Raw genomic sequence first — 17,644 nt, forward strand, 5'->3', positions numbered from 1 at the left:
CACCGAATGAATGAGGAACAGGTCAACAGAGATAGGAATAATATTTTTTTGCTGCTTATAGACTTAATAATCTGATCGTTCTGAAATCATTTCTCCTTTGGATTCTCTCATCCCAAGTATTTTTCCTCTGGAAATGTAGGCTTTGTGTTTGAGGAAGGGTTAGGTAGGAATGAGCCACATTGCTAAGTCTGTGCTCTCCTTTATGGGACACATGCAGGAACTGTCTCAGCATAGTTCCCCAGTTCTACAGAGATGCTATGTTGATTTTTGCTAAAGAAAACAAAAGCCCCAACTTTTTGGGAAAAGCAAACACTCTGGATGGAGAAGGTATGTGGCTTATTTATCCCTGAGTGTACACTTCACAATTAGTTTTTAGGAAGATGTGTGAGTCTAAAGTGAAACAGCTTATTTAAAGAACCAGTGACCTCCTCCCTTCCATTGTAACACAATTTTAAGAATTGTTTATAAATACAGTTCGCAGAGTTTAAAGCAAAGTAAACAGTATATTTTTGGTTAATTTTTTCTGGAGTAATAAATAACAGAACAAAGTATATAACAGACTCTATTTCCTAAGTAATTCCTTTTCCAGTGCAGGTATAGAATTATCAGTAGTAATCACACAGATGATTGATTGCAGGAGGAAGGACTCCAGGATATAAATTTTCTAAGACTATTACACTTCAACTGCATTTTCAGAAATATTTTGCTTATTCTTGCCGATGATGACAAAAAAGTGATTTACTTGAAAAAAATGTATTATAGGAAAACCAATGACATTTAATCTTTGTTTTAGCATCCAATTACTATGCTGTGTCCAACACTGCAATACTAGAAACATTTGTCTTAAAAGAAATTGTCATGAAAAGGAACAAGTAAATAACAGCACAGCTGTTTTCTTTCATAAAAATCTTTAGAAACTAGACCTTGTAATGTTATTTTTGAAATTACCACATTCACCAGCCACATTAAGTTATTAATAGCTTGCCTGCCTCTGGCATGAAAACACATCTTGTTAAAATAAAGAGACTCTTTTTATTCTTAGACTACAAAACTATAAATATTAGTCAGTAAAAAAATATTAAAAAACTCAATAGAAAAAAGTCCATAAAGGGTAATAGATTAATTCTGACACAGTCCCTATACAGTTATATTGGAGAATGTAGACAGAGCATAGAACCAATGATGTATTATTTTAACACAAAATGTGCTTTTTTTTCAAGGGTTTTTGCACGTTCCTCTCCAAGGGTAGATTCATAAGACACGTATGTAGAGGAGTCTTCATTCCCTGTCAGGTGAGATAATGCCTGGTTTTTGGTGTTTAGTCACTAAGTCCTCTGCTAATCAGACAAAGACAGATTCAGATGGCCTCATTCCAAATGACACTGACTCCAGAGCAAAAACGGAGTTTCTCTAAATGGGTGGGGTGATGTGTGCTAGAAAAAGGTGCTTAGCTTTCAAAGTAAGCACAAGTAATGGGTAGTGGGACCTTGAGGCAGCTGCTGGCAGTTAAAGTGCTGATTCTTTCACGTGTTACAGTGCAAACCAGTGAAAACTGAACACTATTAAAATTAATAAAAAAATGCACCACAGACACCGTATCACTAAGAAAGCCAGTAACTTTACTGATTTGTCTGCAAAATACAAATTATACCTTATTTCCAGCAGGAGAATCTTTTGAAATTTTCCCATTTTTGTTCACTACAGACAGCTGAATTAAGTCCCTTGAGATACACAGATGTGGTTTAACTTAGTTATAACATCTTGTCATCTAGTGGCGACAAAGTCCAGCTTATGCCGCTGTGAGCCTCTACTTTAATATTTGTTGCAAATGCTTGTATGCTCCCATTTACAAGCTATTTTGTTATCACCATTGTTTTATGGAAGCAAATCCCCATGAAAGAGAAGAAAAAAAGAAAAAAAAAGGATACAACAAACCATCTGAAGCAATCCAAGTGTAATGCCTGCAGTAACCCAGGTCTGATAATAGTTAATCCACAAAGGACTCTGGTACTGCATTTTTTATTTTTAATTTTTTTTTTTTAATGACTTACTTAACTGACCTTTTTTTGAATCAAACTGAGGTACGGATCAGCCTGAGGTATGACAAGGGAAGGCAGAAATGCAACATCTGATTATGAAAATAATCAAACAGATACTTTTGATGCAGAAAGTCTGTGGCTCAAAGCTTGGATTGCTCCACATCTTTGGTTAAAATATATTAACAAAAGCCTTTTATTACATCTACAGTCTGAAGCATTCTAACAGACACCAATGTTCCATCAGTCCTTCAAGAGACCTGTAGTGGCCAGAAATTAATGCCATATAACCGACGACATCACAGCAGATGGCACAAACAGGAACAGATGAAGTATGCCATGTTTAGGCAACAGCCTTTATTGAGGTTTCAAGTGGCTTTTAAAAAATTACAAAGCATTTACCTTCCACGCGAAGTAAGAAGGAAAACAAAACAGCTGTTAGACTATAGATAAAAGAGGGTATATAGGATAACACATAAAATACAAAAGGGTTGACATCCTTGAAAACAGCCCATGAGTTCTTCTATTCGTATGCTCACCTTACCTGAAAAAGATCTGAGGACAACAGATAGTTTTTATATTATTCATTAAAAATTGCTAAATTCCTCTTCTGGGAAAAATATAAGCCATTTTTGTTATAAAACGCAACTTTTGAAAGACACTGAAATGACAAAAGCTTTACTGCGAATGGCTCAATGCATACAATATACATGTTGTGCAGATAGGATATATCATATAATTGTCACCAGCAATTAAACACTAACTGACAACACCTTTTAATAGGGGTTAGCTTAGCTATAACAATACTTGCAGATGTCCAGAATGCCACTTCAGGTGTTTGAACTTACAATTAAGAATGTTGCCTAAAACATTATATAGCATGGGTTAAGGTAAAGTAAATGTTAATACTCTTTCAGGGCTCTGCCCCAAACTCCTTAAATACAAAGGAATCACACAATAAACCCAAATTAGCTTTGCAAATACAATAAATGGTAAGGTACAGATAAAGGAACAAGAAAGGTAGACAGTTATAGTTTACAGAAAGTGACTTCACAATCAAAGTTGTGCTTCTTATCATTAGATCAGTTTGCAAATATGCATTATCCCCCACAATTTTGCCAGTATAAGTTAGTTGCCCTCTGCAGCAGGAACAAGAGGGCTGACTGGCATTTGTTTTCACGTGATTCTGTTCTACTTGTGTTTATACAAAAATCACTGTCAGAGTTAATATAAATTGCCCAGGCAATACTTTTCACGCTACTTTCTGCTTAGTTACTTGCAGTAATATATTACACTGCATCTTCATTAAATATGATATCTTTCTTTTTTTTTTCATGCGTTGCTGAGGCAAATCGCAAGGTAAACTATTAATATGGCTATTTTTCATATATCAATAGACCAAATCCCCTTCCCCACTGACAAGTTTCTACTACAATACCGATAAAGTTGTATTTTTTTCTTGAAATGACAAGGTACATTTGTGATATATTTGCATATTTTTGACACACCAAAGTTTAAAATTCTCAGAAGAGATTATGAGTATAGATTCATCTGAAGGTGAAGAAAGTGGTTTCAAAAACAGGTCTTTTTGTGTTTTAAACTTAATCATGGGCCCCATTTGACTTTTTTTTTCTTTTTGTGCTTTTTTCTTTTTGGTTTTTTTTTTTTTTTTTTAAACATGCGTATCTTTGTTTACCCTGCAGTTTGCTCCACGAGATAAGATAGACGCATTAGTAGCACAGTATTCTGCTTAAGGAGTTTCCAGATTATACACTAGCCCCTGCACGGCTGAGAGTGCCTGTAAGGCAGGCTTCTGTAAAGTCATGATAAGTGAAGAGCCTATGTCCTAATGCACACCGTAGTCTGATCATCATTCTCTACTACAAAGAGGTACACTCCATCATTGAGCAGTGCACAGCAACTGCACACATAGCTGGAAAAAAGAGTGTGGATTTCCCTTAACAAAATATTTTGTGTTGACATTTCACTGCCGCAGCTATATCCTTCATCATGGTGTCAGTGTATGTAGGTGAGACCTGGAAGGACTCTTGAAAAAAGGAGATATATTACAGTTTTACTATGGCACTAACATTTTGCTTAAACACTTCCCCTCCAACAGAAAGATTAAACTGAAACACTTGAATACACCATTTTTTTTTCTAATAAACAAGAGGGACAAAGAGGGACTTGAAGAAAATGACACATTCCCTCTGGTCAATCTATAGTCAAAGGAACAATATGAGGCTGGACAAAATGTGGATGCCATATGCTAAAGCAAGTCCTGCTCCGGTGTAAACATACAGGGAGCGTTGCTCAACAACATGCCCACTGTTAGATGACGTGACTGCAGAGGTCCGTGAGAACCAGGGACCTGATGGCCAACATTGGCTGTGTAAGATCAATCGACTTTGAATGATCCTTTAATTGATGATGTCTCTAGAAGTTTTATGTCTGTGAGAGAGGGGAGTAATCTTTATACAAGGCACGTTTGTGCTGATCCCTCCCTTTGCCTCTCTCTGCTGCTTCAGCACATACTCACTTGCACTCACGTAGCTGACAGCCGTTCGAGCTGCACACCCAATTCTGACAGGCAGAATACCAGCTTCATTAATGAGAAAGGGCCAAGTTACGCCACTTTGTCATTTAACCCATGGAAAACTACAAGATACGCAGGACATTAAGTAATAGAAGGGCCCTTAACTTGTACAATGCACAAAACAGCATGAAAGAACTAATCAGTATATACAATGGATCGCAGTTCACCCAAATGATTGTAAAATGCTGTATTAAAATGATTTAGTTTGTTACACTGTGGGTAAAGTCTGTTTACAGATCAGTCTTTCAACAGCTGACTTTGATCTGTAAAATGTATATGCAGTAAAAGAAAACTGAAAGAAAATAGTTAAATGTGCAACTGCACAAATATAATTCCCCACTATTAAGATAACAAAAACTTTTGCTATTACCATAATTATTATATATATTAGAAAGCTATACACAAGCATGTTAATTTCACAGATTTTTTTAAAAGATTCTTAATATTTTATATAATTAGAAATACACATTTCAAAAACAAAACTTCTGCAAAGAGAAAACAGTTATCTTGGTTAGCAAAGCATGGAGTTCCTCAAGGCTTAGGGTAGTGCTTTCTATACAAAAAGTCCTTTTTTGTTTGTTTCTTCAGGACTGTTTAAAAGATTAGCAAAGCTTTCAAGGAAAAAAGAACACATTTTGGCTTAAGGAAACTACAAAAGCCACAAATGCTTTGCAAACTCTGTCTTACTTCTTAATATGAAAATAAGCAAAATGTAATGTACATATTTGTATACCTTTTTTTTTATTTAATAAGTGATGCAGACCCAGAATTTTTAAAATTAAATGTCAGCCCTCGAACTCAACATTTTTACAAGTATGGTCCTCTTTAAACGTTTTGATCCTTTTTAAATGAGTCCCATACTCTAAAAATATGCTTGCATGTTTGTGAGTATTTTCAGTATGTTAGGTGACCCAGTCTCTTTCTAGCATCAATTCATGGCCACCCAACCGCTGGGTCTGTCAAAACATCTGTACATTTTCTATATGTTGCATAACAGCTGCTTTCTCTCTCAGTAAAGATCTGCCATTTCTGGCAAATGTTTTCCTTTTGTCTATTTACATGTAAATAACGTTGAACCTGCAACATGACACTATCTATTGTAACATACATTTTGCAAGGGAGCACAACAGTGAAAAGAAGTTAGCCTTAAAATCTAGTTTGTACAAGTGTTCTGTTGTACAACTCAAGTGCTAAGCTTATCTCAGCATTTCTGTTTATCCTTATACTGCATCACTGAGGCAATTTAAAAGTACTTTTACAAAACAGAGTACCTGACTTTTTTTTTTCACACACAGCACATATAATGCATATCGACCCCTCCCCCCTCCCCCCTTAAAGTATAGCACACACACACTGCAAGAAAAAAAAACCAACTAATAGGTAATAATGTTATCATGTTGCCCATCCTTCAGAGAGCCGCATGCGCTTGACAGAGGGGCTTTCCCTTTCGTCCGGCGAAGGTCTGGTGAGTCCAATGGGGGAGTGGAATTCGTTCCGGTGATCTTCTCGGTCACTTCCATCATAGGAACTGCTACAGCTGCTCAAACTGTCAACAGGAGATCTCCCCGCCTCATGGCGCGTGTGCTGTGGGTATCTCGATGGTGTGGTGGTACGGTCTCTAGGAGGAGAAACAGGTTCTGACTTGATGTTGAGGCTTTGAGTAGAAGGCAGGGAGAGATTTGTACTCTGAGATAAATGAGTGCTAGTGCAAGCTCTGTAGGAGGAAAGGAAACCCAGTTACAGACGGAGGAGGCATGGAGCCCCCAGATATGCACAAACACTCACACAAAACACCAGTGTAAAGGCTCGCGCAGGACAAGCGCACACAGAGAGCACGGGGACAGTTGTACAGGCAGAATTCACGAATTCCAGGAGTGGAAGCACCACAATGTGGTTGACTTGAGTGGGACATGACCTCAGTTTGGAAGGACGTCTTGCTTTCAATCTCTCTGTCTCCTTTTATTTTAAAATCAAGTGTCACCACAACTTTGGTGAAGCGAGCCTTTGCACTGTTGGAACCACCTGCAGGTTTCTGTGTAACTAATGCTGTGTGTGTGTATGCACTGGCTGAGACAGGGGAGGCATGGGCTTTATGCTGGGATGAATCCAATTAACTTGAATGCACCCAACTGCTTTTATCGCTCTTCATTTTGACATGTGACTTCAGATGCAAAACAGAAACAAAAAGAAATCTGGCCTGGTACTTTTTACACCTTTACCTTTCAGAATAGAGTTAAAATTACTGGTCCTAGCATTGACAGGAATAAAATAGCATAGACATGTGAGGATTGAGATATGATTCTAAGGTTTAAATCTATGAATCTGTAATTCAATCCAGAACACTTTTGCATAAACTACCAAAGAGAAGCTGAAAAGTAGAGTCAGAGGCCTATACTGTTTGTATGTAGGAGAGACGAGCTCAGAGAATGCTGCTAGCAGACAGAATACTACACTGAAACTTTTTAACTTTTTCAAGGCAAGCTGTATAATTATTCTAAGGTCTTTTTTTTTTCCCCTGTGCATTTTTGTGGACAGGTAATGGTAGAAGAAAGATGAAACAAGCAGGGAGGAGAGTGAATACTGAGAACATGCATTATGTCTGGGAAAAATGAGCTCACTTGTATCGGCAAAATATTTTGTACAAAAGCACCACCTCCTGGCAAAACCTGACCTTTTGTTATTAAAATAGAGTTCTCGACATGCAAGTTCCATGTTCCAAGTTCCACTTCAGAGACCATCTGCTAGGTTGAAGTTAGTGTCTAACCCCAGAAACACAGTTTCAAGGTTTCTACTCATGAGTGTTTATTTATACATGGGGAGGAAGGCAGTAGGGGCAACAGACCACTTGGCTTCACAGGATTTTAAACCCAAAGCCATATGCAGGCATTTTTAATGCAAGAAGATGCAACCCTGGGATTTGGAAGCAATTTTTAAGCATGTAGAAGACACAGTTAAGTTTAGATGTGGTCTTTTCATTTATTGAAATACTCCACTTTTCCTGGTATCGCATCAATTGAGAACTGAGATTAGTTTAACCAACATTTACTACTGTGATGAAGGACAAAATGGATTTTTTTTTCTTCTGACAGATTTAAAATAAAACTACATGGCTTCAATACTGAATGATATCAGTTGCTTTTATCAGGAATTACTGTAGTGTTTAATAATGAATGGATCCTGTTAGAAACTAAAGAGAACAGGATGCTCTACCTTCAATGGCTTTTATCTACCCTTCATTCCTATACAGATGATAGTGCCAAATCTGCAACAAGCCCTTTCATAAATTATAGAGTTCAGGAGTAATAGCACTAACAGTAGCAAATGTAGCATTTATTTTTATTGTGGTTTTGTTTTGTTTTTTTTTTTGTAAAGAGTACATTTTCTTTGCTTTTGCTTTTGTAGATATTAAATTAACACATAGAGAACACTGTAAATATAAGACTTTGCCATTCCAACTTAGTGGAATATTCCACTCTTCCTGAAAACTTGTTAAAAAGAATCCAACAAGAATCGAATATACATTTATGCCGTTTTTTTCTTTTGCTTTTCATTTCCAGTGACTTAATTTTTCAGGTGCTTAGGAGATCCTAGGACTTTACCTGAGTAAACAAGCTGTCAGTTTAGCATGTATGAGAAGATTACATATGATTTTAGATGCTAAGCTTATAGCTAAACCCGAACGTCCCATTATAAAGGATGGTGGAGCCTGCGGATTTGATTTAGAAGTGTTTGATGTGATCAAATGACATGTCACTTTGCATGCTGGGGATAACTAAAAAACCCATGCTAGATAAAAATAACCATATTCAGTCAATTGTGTTCACATGGAACATACTTGCATTCTATCGTGTGACAGCCCCCAACGGAATAAATCTAGAGGGATAAGCTGAATTTTCAATGAAAGATAGCTAGTATTGCTGTACTGCAATATTGCCTTTTTAAGAGTGCTTCAGAAGTGAGTATGAGAACGCATTTCTATAGACTTTTCTACAGACTCCTTGTGATTCACTAGCAGGGTTACATAAATACCTGGCATACAAATTGGAGGCAGTTTTATAAATGCTTCAGGTTGATTTGCATTTTGAACATTTTTTTTTTAAATAAATTTTAAAAAGTTTAAGAAGTCATTTTGGCAGGTCAGGACTGAATTTTTGAGGTTTAAAACAATATAAATAAATTGCAGTAATTATTTTTATTCACAATATTTTTTTTTCTTTTTAGATATAGTCTTCTCCTGCTGAAACTTTTTCCGAGTTTTAATATCTATTTATTGGACTGTAATTTACATTATTTCATTAACATTTTCTGAAATATTTTTCTGAGAATCTCATCTAAGCTAAAATGGTCTCTTACAAGGGAAACCCACTGTTACACATATATGTGAATGGTGAAATAATACATACTTAGGTGCAGCCTTTAGACCCATATTCTAAACAGAGGATTGATCTCTATTTAGAATAGAAGGTCTATTATAAAAAAAGAGAATTGTGCCTGTTACAAAATGATTTAATTTCCTGTATACATGTGTGTGTATTTACAAACAGCTGTTCGCACTGATATGTATCAATGCATATTTTACACTGTTGCTTCACATAATTATATGACTTTTGTTCAAGCACAATCTGTTTTTATCATTTCAAACCTACACTAAATTCTCTGGAAAACAAATAAGATTTGAATACAGGAAACCCACTGAGAAAATAAAGGAAATTACTTCAAATGTTTGTGTATAATTATGTGCACTCAATAGGTGCCCGGTAGTCCACTCATGTTGACATCATCACCTTTTTCCATATATTGTATGAAAATACTTCATTTCATGGGGACAATGAAGAAAATTAATGTTTGAATTTGGCACAGCAGTTCCTGTTGAGACCAGTGTAGTGAAAATGTGATGTTTATTTAGATTATAATGGGCATACGGAGAAATGCTGGTTCCTATCTGGGTTCCACGTGGAAGAACTACACAGCTCTGCTGTGTGAGAGGTGGGGAGCACGACAGGGTGTCATGAGCTTGGAAGGGAGTTTGGTCCTCACTGATGCCAGTGAGATCAGTTCTGTGTGTGTCTCCATCTGTTTGAATCTCCAAATGGTATTGAAGCTCAGCATGCACAGGTAGAAGTGTAGGTCTGAGTAGGTGATGAGTGAGGATATGAACATGCACCAGGTAGGCTTTTCCAGGAGGAGAAAGTAGTCTATTGAAGGAAGACGGAGCCTGACATACCTACACACTTGCATCTTTAAATTAGTTTACTTTCTCATTTCATGGAATTTTTCCCCATAAAGTAATGAACCATTGAAAATTCACTGCAAAATTTAGTTATGCAACTTTAGTTATGTGCTAATTTGTAGGTAAGAGAACAGAGGATATTTTTGACTTGCTAAAAATGCAACCTTCCTCCCCTTTGTTTTTTCTTTAGGTAGGTTTTTTTGTTGTTGTTGTTTGGGTTTTTTTAATATATATTTTTTTGGTCAAAGTAACAGCAGAATAAGAATTTCTGTGTCAAGGTATTTTGATTAGCTCTCACACATTAGGATTTACACTTTTTAAGAAGACCTTTCTAAACAAATAGTAACATGAAACTGAATCACTGGAACATCTTATTCCCAATACAGGCATAAGAATAAAAGGCTCAACCTGAAATATATGAGCTTTTTATTCAAAACAAGCAGATTGGCAGAACTGATACAAATTCGTTAAACATGATGTCACTGTGGATAAGTTTTTCAGTAAAAATGCTTCAGTGGAGGATATTTGCCTATATTTAGCTGCAGTTATTATATAAACAAAAGTAATCATTGCTAAGTAATAATCTTGCTATCTAAGGGTTACAGAATAAGTCAACAGTACATATGACTTTGGAAAATTTCCATGTTTGGAAATTTGGAATTTCCATGTAATGGATTTGTGACTAAAAAATTTGAATCCTTTATTACAAAGTTTGGAATGAATTTCTCTTCTGGTTATCAGCAATTAATTTCCGTTAGACTCTTTGGTACATGTGAAACAAGCAGTAACCCTCTCTGTAAGAGACATTGAAGCAATACTCAGATCAAATCCCAAAGTCTGGGAGGGAATGATTTTCAATGGAATTTGTGTGTATCTTTTTCCAGATGCAGACTCATTTAAAAGACCATGAAAATACCATTTTACTTTTTAACCTAAAAAGTTGAAAAGTCTATCTTGTTTTAATGTTCCAGTTATATCCAGGTTCTACATTGTTATGCTGTTCACCAGGCTCTGCAAAACGCCAAAAGCTCCACAGACAGGGAAAATGAACCCTGTCCTCAGGTATTTGCCCTCAAGTAAACCAGCACTAGTATGGCTGTTAATTGCAGAGTCTACCTGAATTAAGAGCCAGGTTGCAGAGATCTTTTCCAATTACTTTAAAGATGGTTCTGACAATGCTGCTGAAATTGTTGGGGACTTATCTGGAGCAATGCTAATACATCTAACCCTCTCCTATTCTATTACTAACCAAATTCTTCTATCAAACACTGCAGAAGTAGAGTTGGTTTTCACCTTTAGGCTTTGGTGAAAAACAAAACCTGAATGAGAACTAGAATGTCTCTTCCACTAACTCACCTGTTTTCCCACAGATCTTTACAGCCTACTGTTAACAACAAACATCTCACAGTTGCCAAATCTGTTCAGTATAGGACCTGAGACAGCAAAGTTGTCAAAAGCTTTCTAGATGTAATTTCTCAAATATATGAGGATGACTGTAATTTTGTTTGATTTTTAAATCTTCCTGCAAATTCTAGCTCAGCTTGACATGGGCTGAATATGTTCTATATAATTTCAAGTTTTTCAAATAATCCAAAAGTTAGCACAGGTATCTTTGCATGCAGAACTCAGTGACTAAAATAAAGGTTTATGGTTTTCTGCAGAGATAGAAGACTTCTCCAGAACTGTCAGTGAAGCAGCTTTCATAGCTGAATTCATTTACAAATCACTGAAAGAATAATAATAAAAATAGCAACTCAGAATATATTCCACAGCCACAGTCATTACACTTTGACGTTCTGTGATATGGATTAGAAACAAATCATGATTTGTGACATATCTGAAAAGGCATGTAGTTAGTTTAGGATTTAATTTATACATTTTTTTGGTTAACCAAATAGCCTTATTACTTTCTTAGGTATGCCACTGAAAACAATCAGCTTATTGTAAATTTATACATCGATATCGAATGTGAGCTTTCAATCCAAGACTTTATGTCTTTAGTTGAACCTTTAGTCTGAATGCTGCCTCAGAAACGGTGTAAACTCAAAAAGAAAATAGAAGTGTAAGAGAAAGATATTAAGACTATTTCTTCCTATCTCAGCAACTACTTCAATTGTATATTTTTATATCATTAGTATCTATATATAATTATTTACATAGAAATGAGTTTTAATTTCTTTTTTCCTTTGAGACACTTGTACAGCTGTCCTTAAAAGCCCAGATTGTCTGTACATGGTAAAGATATCAAAATAAGTTACAAAAAACATTTGGATAAACTAGAAGGAGAATTTTGAAGTTTAAGTCACGTTTATAGTATTAAACAGTTTCACATTATGGCAACCATCATGAAGAAAAAATAGCATATGTGCAAACACCTCTTTCTGAAAAAAAAATTCAAATGCATCTGAATTAAATTACCCCTCTTAAATACACTTCTGCTGTTTTCAGCTTCTATTTTTGTAACTGAAATTTTTAAAATTCAAACATGTCTACTCATACAGGCCTATGTGTGCCATACTGGTGCCTGCCTACGTTCTTACTCAATAGAAATTGAAGATATCAGAATTTTTGAAAATCATACACCTGTTCATTTCAATGAGCCAAGACATTGCATGTTCAAGAATGCATTAGGTGATCTCTCTCTGTGAATTTTCACACTTCTAAAGATCGTGAAATGATTGAGCAGCATGCTTCTCCAAAACTTGAATAAATGCCTCAAAATTGGCCACTGAGGACAGGAATACCTGTCCTCCTCAACACCAGCACATCACAATGACTTTTGTGGGCTCACAGTTCTGAGGCCTAATTATGCTATTTTCTCATAGAAATAATTTCCAAAGAAATGAAACTTGAATGTCAGAGTTGAGCAGAAGGGAGTATGTGATTATTAGATTAGGTTAAGGCTTAATCTCAGGTCAAATAATTGTGTAATTCTTACTTGATTGAAAATATTTAGAAAAATTTCAAGTTTACTGTAAATGTTTGTGCTACAGTAACTGGAAATAAAAAGCATAAACAGCAAATATAGCAATAGTACAATAGGTGTTCAGCTTGGTTTTAGTATTGAAAAAAAATGCTATTTAAAGAAATAAAAACTAAAACATAGAGAGTACACTATTGAGAAAATGTCATGGACACAGAGTAGCTACTTAGCAAACTTTACATTGAATACATAGTTCCAGTTTTTCAAAATGGAATTTTTACGCAGAGTAAATATGTGCTGATATGTTATCTTGACACATTTTATATTTGGAATTACTGGGGAGACTGAAGTCATTCTAGGACAGTAAAAGAAAGAAAACACTGCTTACCCCAATTGACTGAGGGCAGATGGTGGCATGTTGTGTAGGTGTTGCTGTTGCCAGCCAGTCACAGAACCAAGATGAAGAGCACTGGCTGTGTTAAACCCAGAGAGAGATGATATATCTGCACTACTCAGAGAATATTCTGGATTTGAAAACAGAAAGACAATAATTAAGAGAGAATTAAAGAGGAAGCAATTAAACAACAACTAGCACAGTAATTTTCATGTCATTTTATAAGCCTTTTAATTTTAATTACACCAATCACATTAAGTTGCAGCAGAAAAAGCAAACCTTCCTCTTCCCTCAACTCATTAACTTGGGAGCAAATAATGCACTAATAATTATTCTGTAATTTAGCAGGGCTTTACTGGGTTTGAAAGATCCAAAGCATTCTTAGGCTGTATATCCACCATAACTACAGATGCACTGTTAGAAAGAATTGAAGAACATAATATTTTGGTTACAGTCTTCCTTGCAGAACCCAGCAGGAAGCCTGTTTCTGAACAGTAGCAATACACAACAGGAATTGGAATGGATCTCTGGAGGTTTCATTTCTATGCCCTCCCAGGTAACTCTGTGATAGCCCACAAAGTTACTGAACTCTGGTGTGGAGACACTGAAGCTGCTCCTTCCCACTACCCTCATGGTGTTAGGATGGTGCACTCAACCACATGAAATTACTTCTAAAGAAGACTAAGAACTGTCTTTTAAGTTACATTTTTTTTTAATTTTATTAAAGCTAAGGGAAGAAAGCTACCAAATCAGTCTTCCATTCAAACAAGACAGTTGACTTCAAAATAGATGTGTCTGAAGTTAGTGACAGGTACACAGTAAGCAAATGTAGTGCAAAAGCATATCAGCTATGAATTTTTCAGTTTCTCCCAAGGAACATTAGCTAATTCATTAGTACTAAGATAGACACTTGTCAGCACCTTGCTCCCTCCCCCATTCTTTGCATCCTGCATGCATACTTACCAGTACCATATGTTGTTGAGATTGCTGATGGGTATCCTCCCATCCCTTGCCCTGGTAGAGTAGGAGTTGCTACGGAAACCACTGGAGTAGCCAATGACTGAGCAGACTGGGAGTTATTTATCCTTTGATTCTTTTAAAGTAAGTAAAATAAACATATTATTGACTAGTTTTAAGTCAGTTGAGTGTATTTGCTTTCTGTGTATGTTCTGTGCATGAGAAATACAGGCTGATACAAATTTCTAGAAATTAATCCTTTAACATGTGGCTTTGATGAACTCTGCCAACCCTACCATTTACAAGCCTTCAAGAGACCAGTTGTCACCATAGTAACACATTACATCAGTATCTCCTAGGTAACTGAACTTGCAAGATTGCTTTTATTGTGGGTAGAAGAACAGATCGTGAAAAACTTATGAAATATATAAGCTCAATTCCCAGTGTTTTTCTTTTCACTCAAACAGAAAAAAAACAACCACAAACAACATCAACAAAACCCACAAAGCAAAACAAACAAAAAAAAAGGTGAAACAAAACCCCCCAAACCCAGCTCCACTGGATTTTGAAAGTGAGGGGCACCTCCAGACTGCTGAACACTGAAGTCTTACCAGTAGATGGTGCTCTGACTATTTCAGAGTAGTTTTTGTCATTAAAAAAACCTTCAAGACTCCTAGGTAGCACAGCAGTTACACACTTATCTTTAACTCAAGGGCATTAGATGTTGCACTGTAAAAATTACACTAGAGAACTCTAATTCTGTGAGTGGCAGGATAAAACGACCAGAGAGCCACCATAAGGCTGCATCACCTTTAACAATACAAGTTTACATGCTTTCAAAGAAAGATTAATTCTAGCAGGCATAACTTGAATATGTGCAACAACTACATCTGGTCTTCTATACTGTTGTATTAAAAAAATTACAATGATCTTTCTGTTCGCATCATACTTATTATGGTAGTGTTTTCCATTTTATTTCAATAAACATTTCACTACGTAATGAAAAATAACTTTTTCTTTTCCTTGTTGTTAAGATGTACCACTTACCAGAAGCAGATCAACATCCTCAGACTGATTGCATAGGAAAGGAGTGTTAAAAATTAGTGAATATAAATATTTACCAGGATGCAGGTGTCTAGCTTAGGGTTTAGTTTCATCTGATAGGGGTAGCAAATTAAACACTTTCTGAGCATAGTTTGGAAAAATAACACCTCATAGATCTCTGATTTGTCCTTCTAATGGAATGTTTGTCTCAGTTGTAGGGGCAATTTATCCATTTTTCAGCAGAAGACTTTCTCTAAGAATTCATTGTTTCTTCCACAGTCCCACTGGTTGCAGACTGTCATGCTATACCTGACTACTCACAAAATCCCCCAGGAAAATATCTGTTTTAAGGGCCTTGAAGTAAATAATTTGATGCAGACAGCTTATTACCACCTTGGTTGACTTTGAGTATTGTCCTGTAGGACTATTTGGTACTTATTTGCTTAGAAGGCAGCATCACATTTATGGGGGGTTCTAGTTTGATGGTTAATTTATTTTCCATCAAGATAAAGTAACCAATTTGGAAGTTGTTTTAATAATGTCTGTTACATAACGGAAAACTGCATTTATACTGTCACTTAAATTTACCGTTAAGATACTTTTTAGATTAAGCTCACTTTAAATGTTAAATCACTCACAAAAGATTTACTTGCAAACATTAACTGACTTTTGGAAGGGAACTACAAGACATGCACATGAAACCATCCCAATTCAACCTTCTAGCACAATATCTTGCATAAATTTCACTCCTCCTGGCAGGAGATACCAAAATTTCATGCTTCTTTTTCTCTTGCTCTGTCTATGTACTACCTCTTATCATTACAAAATTTGGAGCTCAGAGTGACAGAGTTCAAATTAATTTATTTACAACTAATATGCCATTTGCTGAGAGTCTGTGTGCCTAAATATTTAGGAAAAACATAGGTTAGGAATACTCAGGGTTAAATTCAGCCTTTATAACAAATCCAGGAAAGGCTCTTTCAGCTAGTAGGAAAGAGACTGCAGAAGTTTAGACTGTGTAGGACACAGTTCCTATTTTGCAACTAACAGAAAAAAGGGAGGAAGTAAATATGACTTCAAAAAAGCAATCAAAGAGGCTCAGCCTACATTCTCAGCTTGATGTCAAACCTTAAGGGTTAGACAGAAAGACCAAACAAGCAAGAATCTAATTGCCTGATCCAGTCTTGAAATCCCCAAGTAACTCTTATCTGAAGAAAAAAAGAAAAGCTTTGAAAATGCTTTACCACTGATGGCATGGTATTCTTGCTGCCAGGTGGAATAAGCACACGGAGATCTGGTTTACGGTTGTTCATTCCCAAATTCATAGGAGGCGGAGATTTTGCTTGCATATTCTTGTTCAAATTGCCAGGTGAGACCAGCAGACCTGGTGAGTTGCGGGGGTTGCCATATCCATTTCCTGTTTAGGTAATAAAAGAGAAAAAAAAAATAAAGAAAAAAAAAAGGAGAGAGAAACCCCACTCCACTGTATTTCTTAAACCTCAACACTAAAAATGTGAAATAAAAAACCCCACGGTAAATACCTATGTCATGCATCTTTATAGAAAAATACAACACATGTTATATCTGGAACAATTGGTCTTCAAATGCTTTCTCTCATGGCTGCTGACAACTTAGAGATGTGCTGAAATTAATGTTATTATATGACTCTGTTTACAGCACTGTGGTATATAACACAATATACTGTGCCCTTGTAGCAGCCAGCATCTGACATCTGCCTTACAAGAGAATCAGGAAAGTCAGATAATTTAAGGGCTTAAAAAAAGTCAAAGTTATTCCATGTTTTCTCGACAACTACAGAGCATCATGCCTTTCCTGACTCAGCCCTTTGTAGGTCATGATTTTGTTTTGCTTTTAAACAAAGCATGAGTATAGCAAGGCTATAATTTCCAGAAAAGCCAGTGGGAGGACTAAGAGATTTGTAAATGATTTTGGCTCTCTTTTGCAACACTTTTTGGATCTGATTCTGTCAACACTAAAGTCAATGGGAGCAAGATCAGAGCTTTATTTGGAAAATGCCACTATATCTTTCATCTTCATTTCTCTTCTGCAGGTCCCAGGAACAGTTCTGACAAGCGAATATTTAATTTGCGTTTTTCAGAAAAGGGTTTCCTTCTGTCACCACATAGGACTGGCAACTGTATTTCCATAAGATTACTTACCTACTGTTCCACTAAAATGAGACCTTTCTAAGTCTGGAGGAAAAGATGATTTTTAGCCTAACCTTGAAATTCTGTCTGCATAGTCTCAAGAGAGGTACAGAAACGGCCCAATCATAGAGCAGGAATAGAACAAAAACCAGTACAGAAAGAGAAAACTTTCACAGACAAATACCTAGCAAAAACATGCTAGGAAAGACTTGCTGTTCTGTGCTCAGCTTTTTTTCATAGTTCGGGAGCTGTGACACACAACCTAGAATTCGTGTGAGAAGATGAGCTAGTGAGAG

General features: G+C 36.1%; 1 protein-coding gene across 21 annotated transcripts in view; it reads right to left on the bottom strand.

Moving 5' to 3' along the window:
- Positions 1-1,598: 1,598 nt before the first annotated feature.
- The window catches only part of MEF2C (myocyte enhancer factor 2C), a 136,131-nt gene continuing 120,085 nt past the window's right edge, over positions 1,599-17,644 (bottom strand). For 7 of the 21 annotated variants that reach the window (XM_027656908.1, XM_027656914.1, XM_027656916.1 and 4 more), the window contains 5 exons: positions 16,425-16,597; positions 15,184-15,207; positions 14,143-14,272; positions 13,174-13,309; positions 6,025-6,346 (listed from right to left, as the gene is read on the bottom strand). In XM_027656908.1, the coding sequence (XP_027512709.1) occupies positions 6,025-6,346; positions 13,174-13,309; positions 14,143-14,272; positions 15,184-15,207; positions 16,425-16,597 (785 nt within the window). Of the gene's footprint in view, positions 6,347-13,173; positions 13,310-14,142; positions 14,273-15,183; positions 15,208-16,424; positions 16,598-17,644 lie in introns of all 21 variants that reach the window. The other 14 variants (XM_027656912.1, XM_027656906.1, XM_027656917.1 and 11 more) reach the window with 5 other exon arrangements.

Source organism: Corapipo altera, unplaced genomic scaffold (genome assembly GCF_003945725.1).
Source record: "Corapipo altera isolate COAL_440 unplaced genomic scaffold, ASM394572v1 61281, whole genome shotgun sequence".
In the NCBI taxonomy this organism is placed as follows: Eukaryota; Metazoa; Chordata; class Aves; order Passeriformes; family Pipridae; genus Corapipo; species Corapipo altera.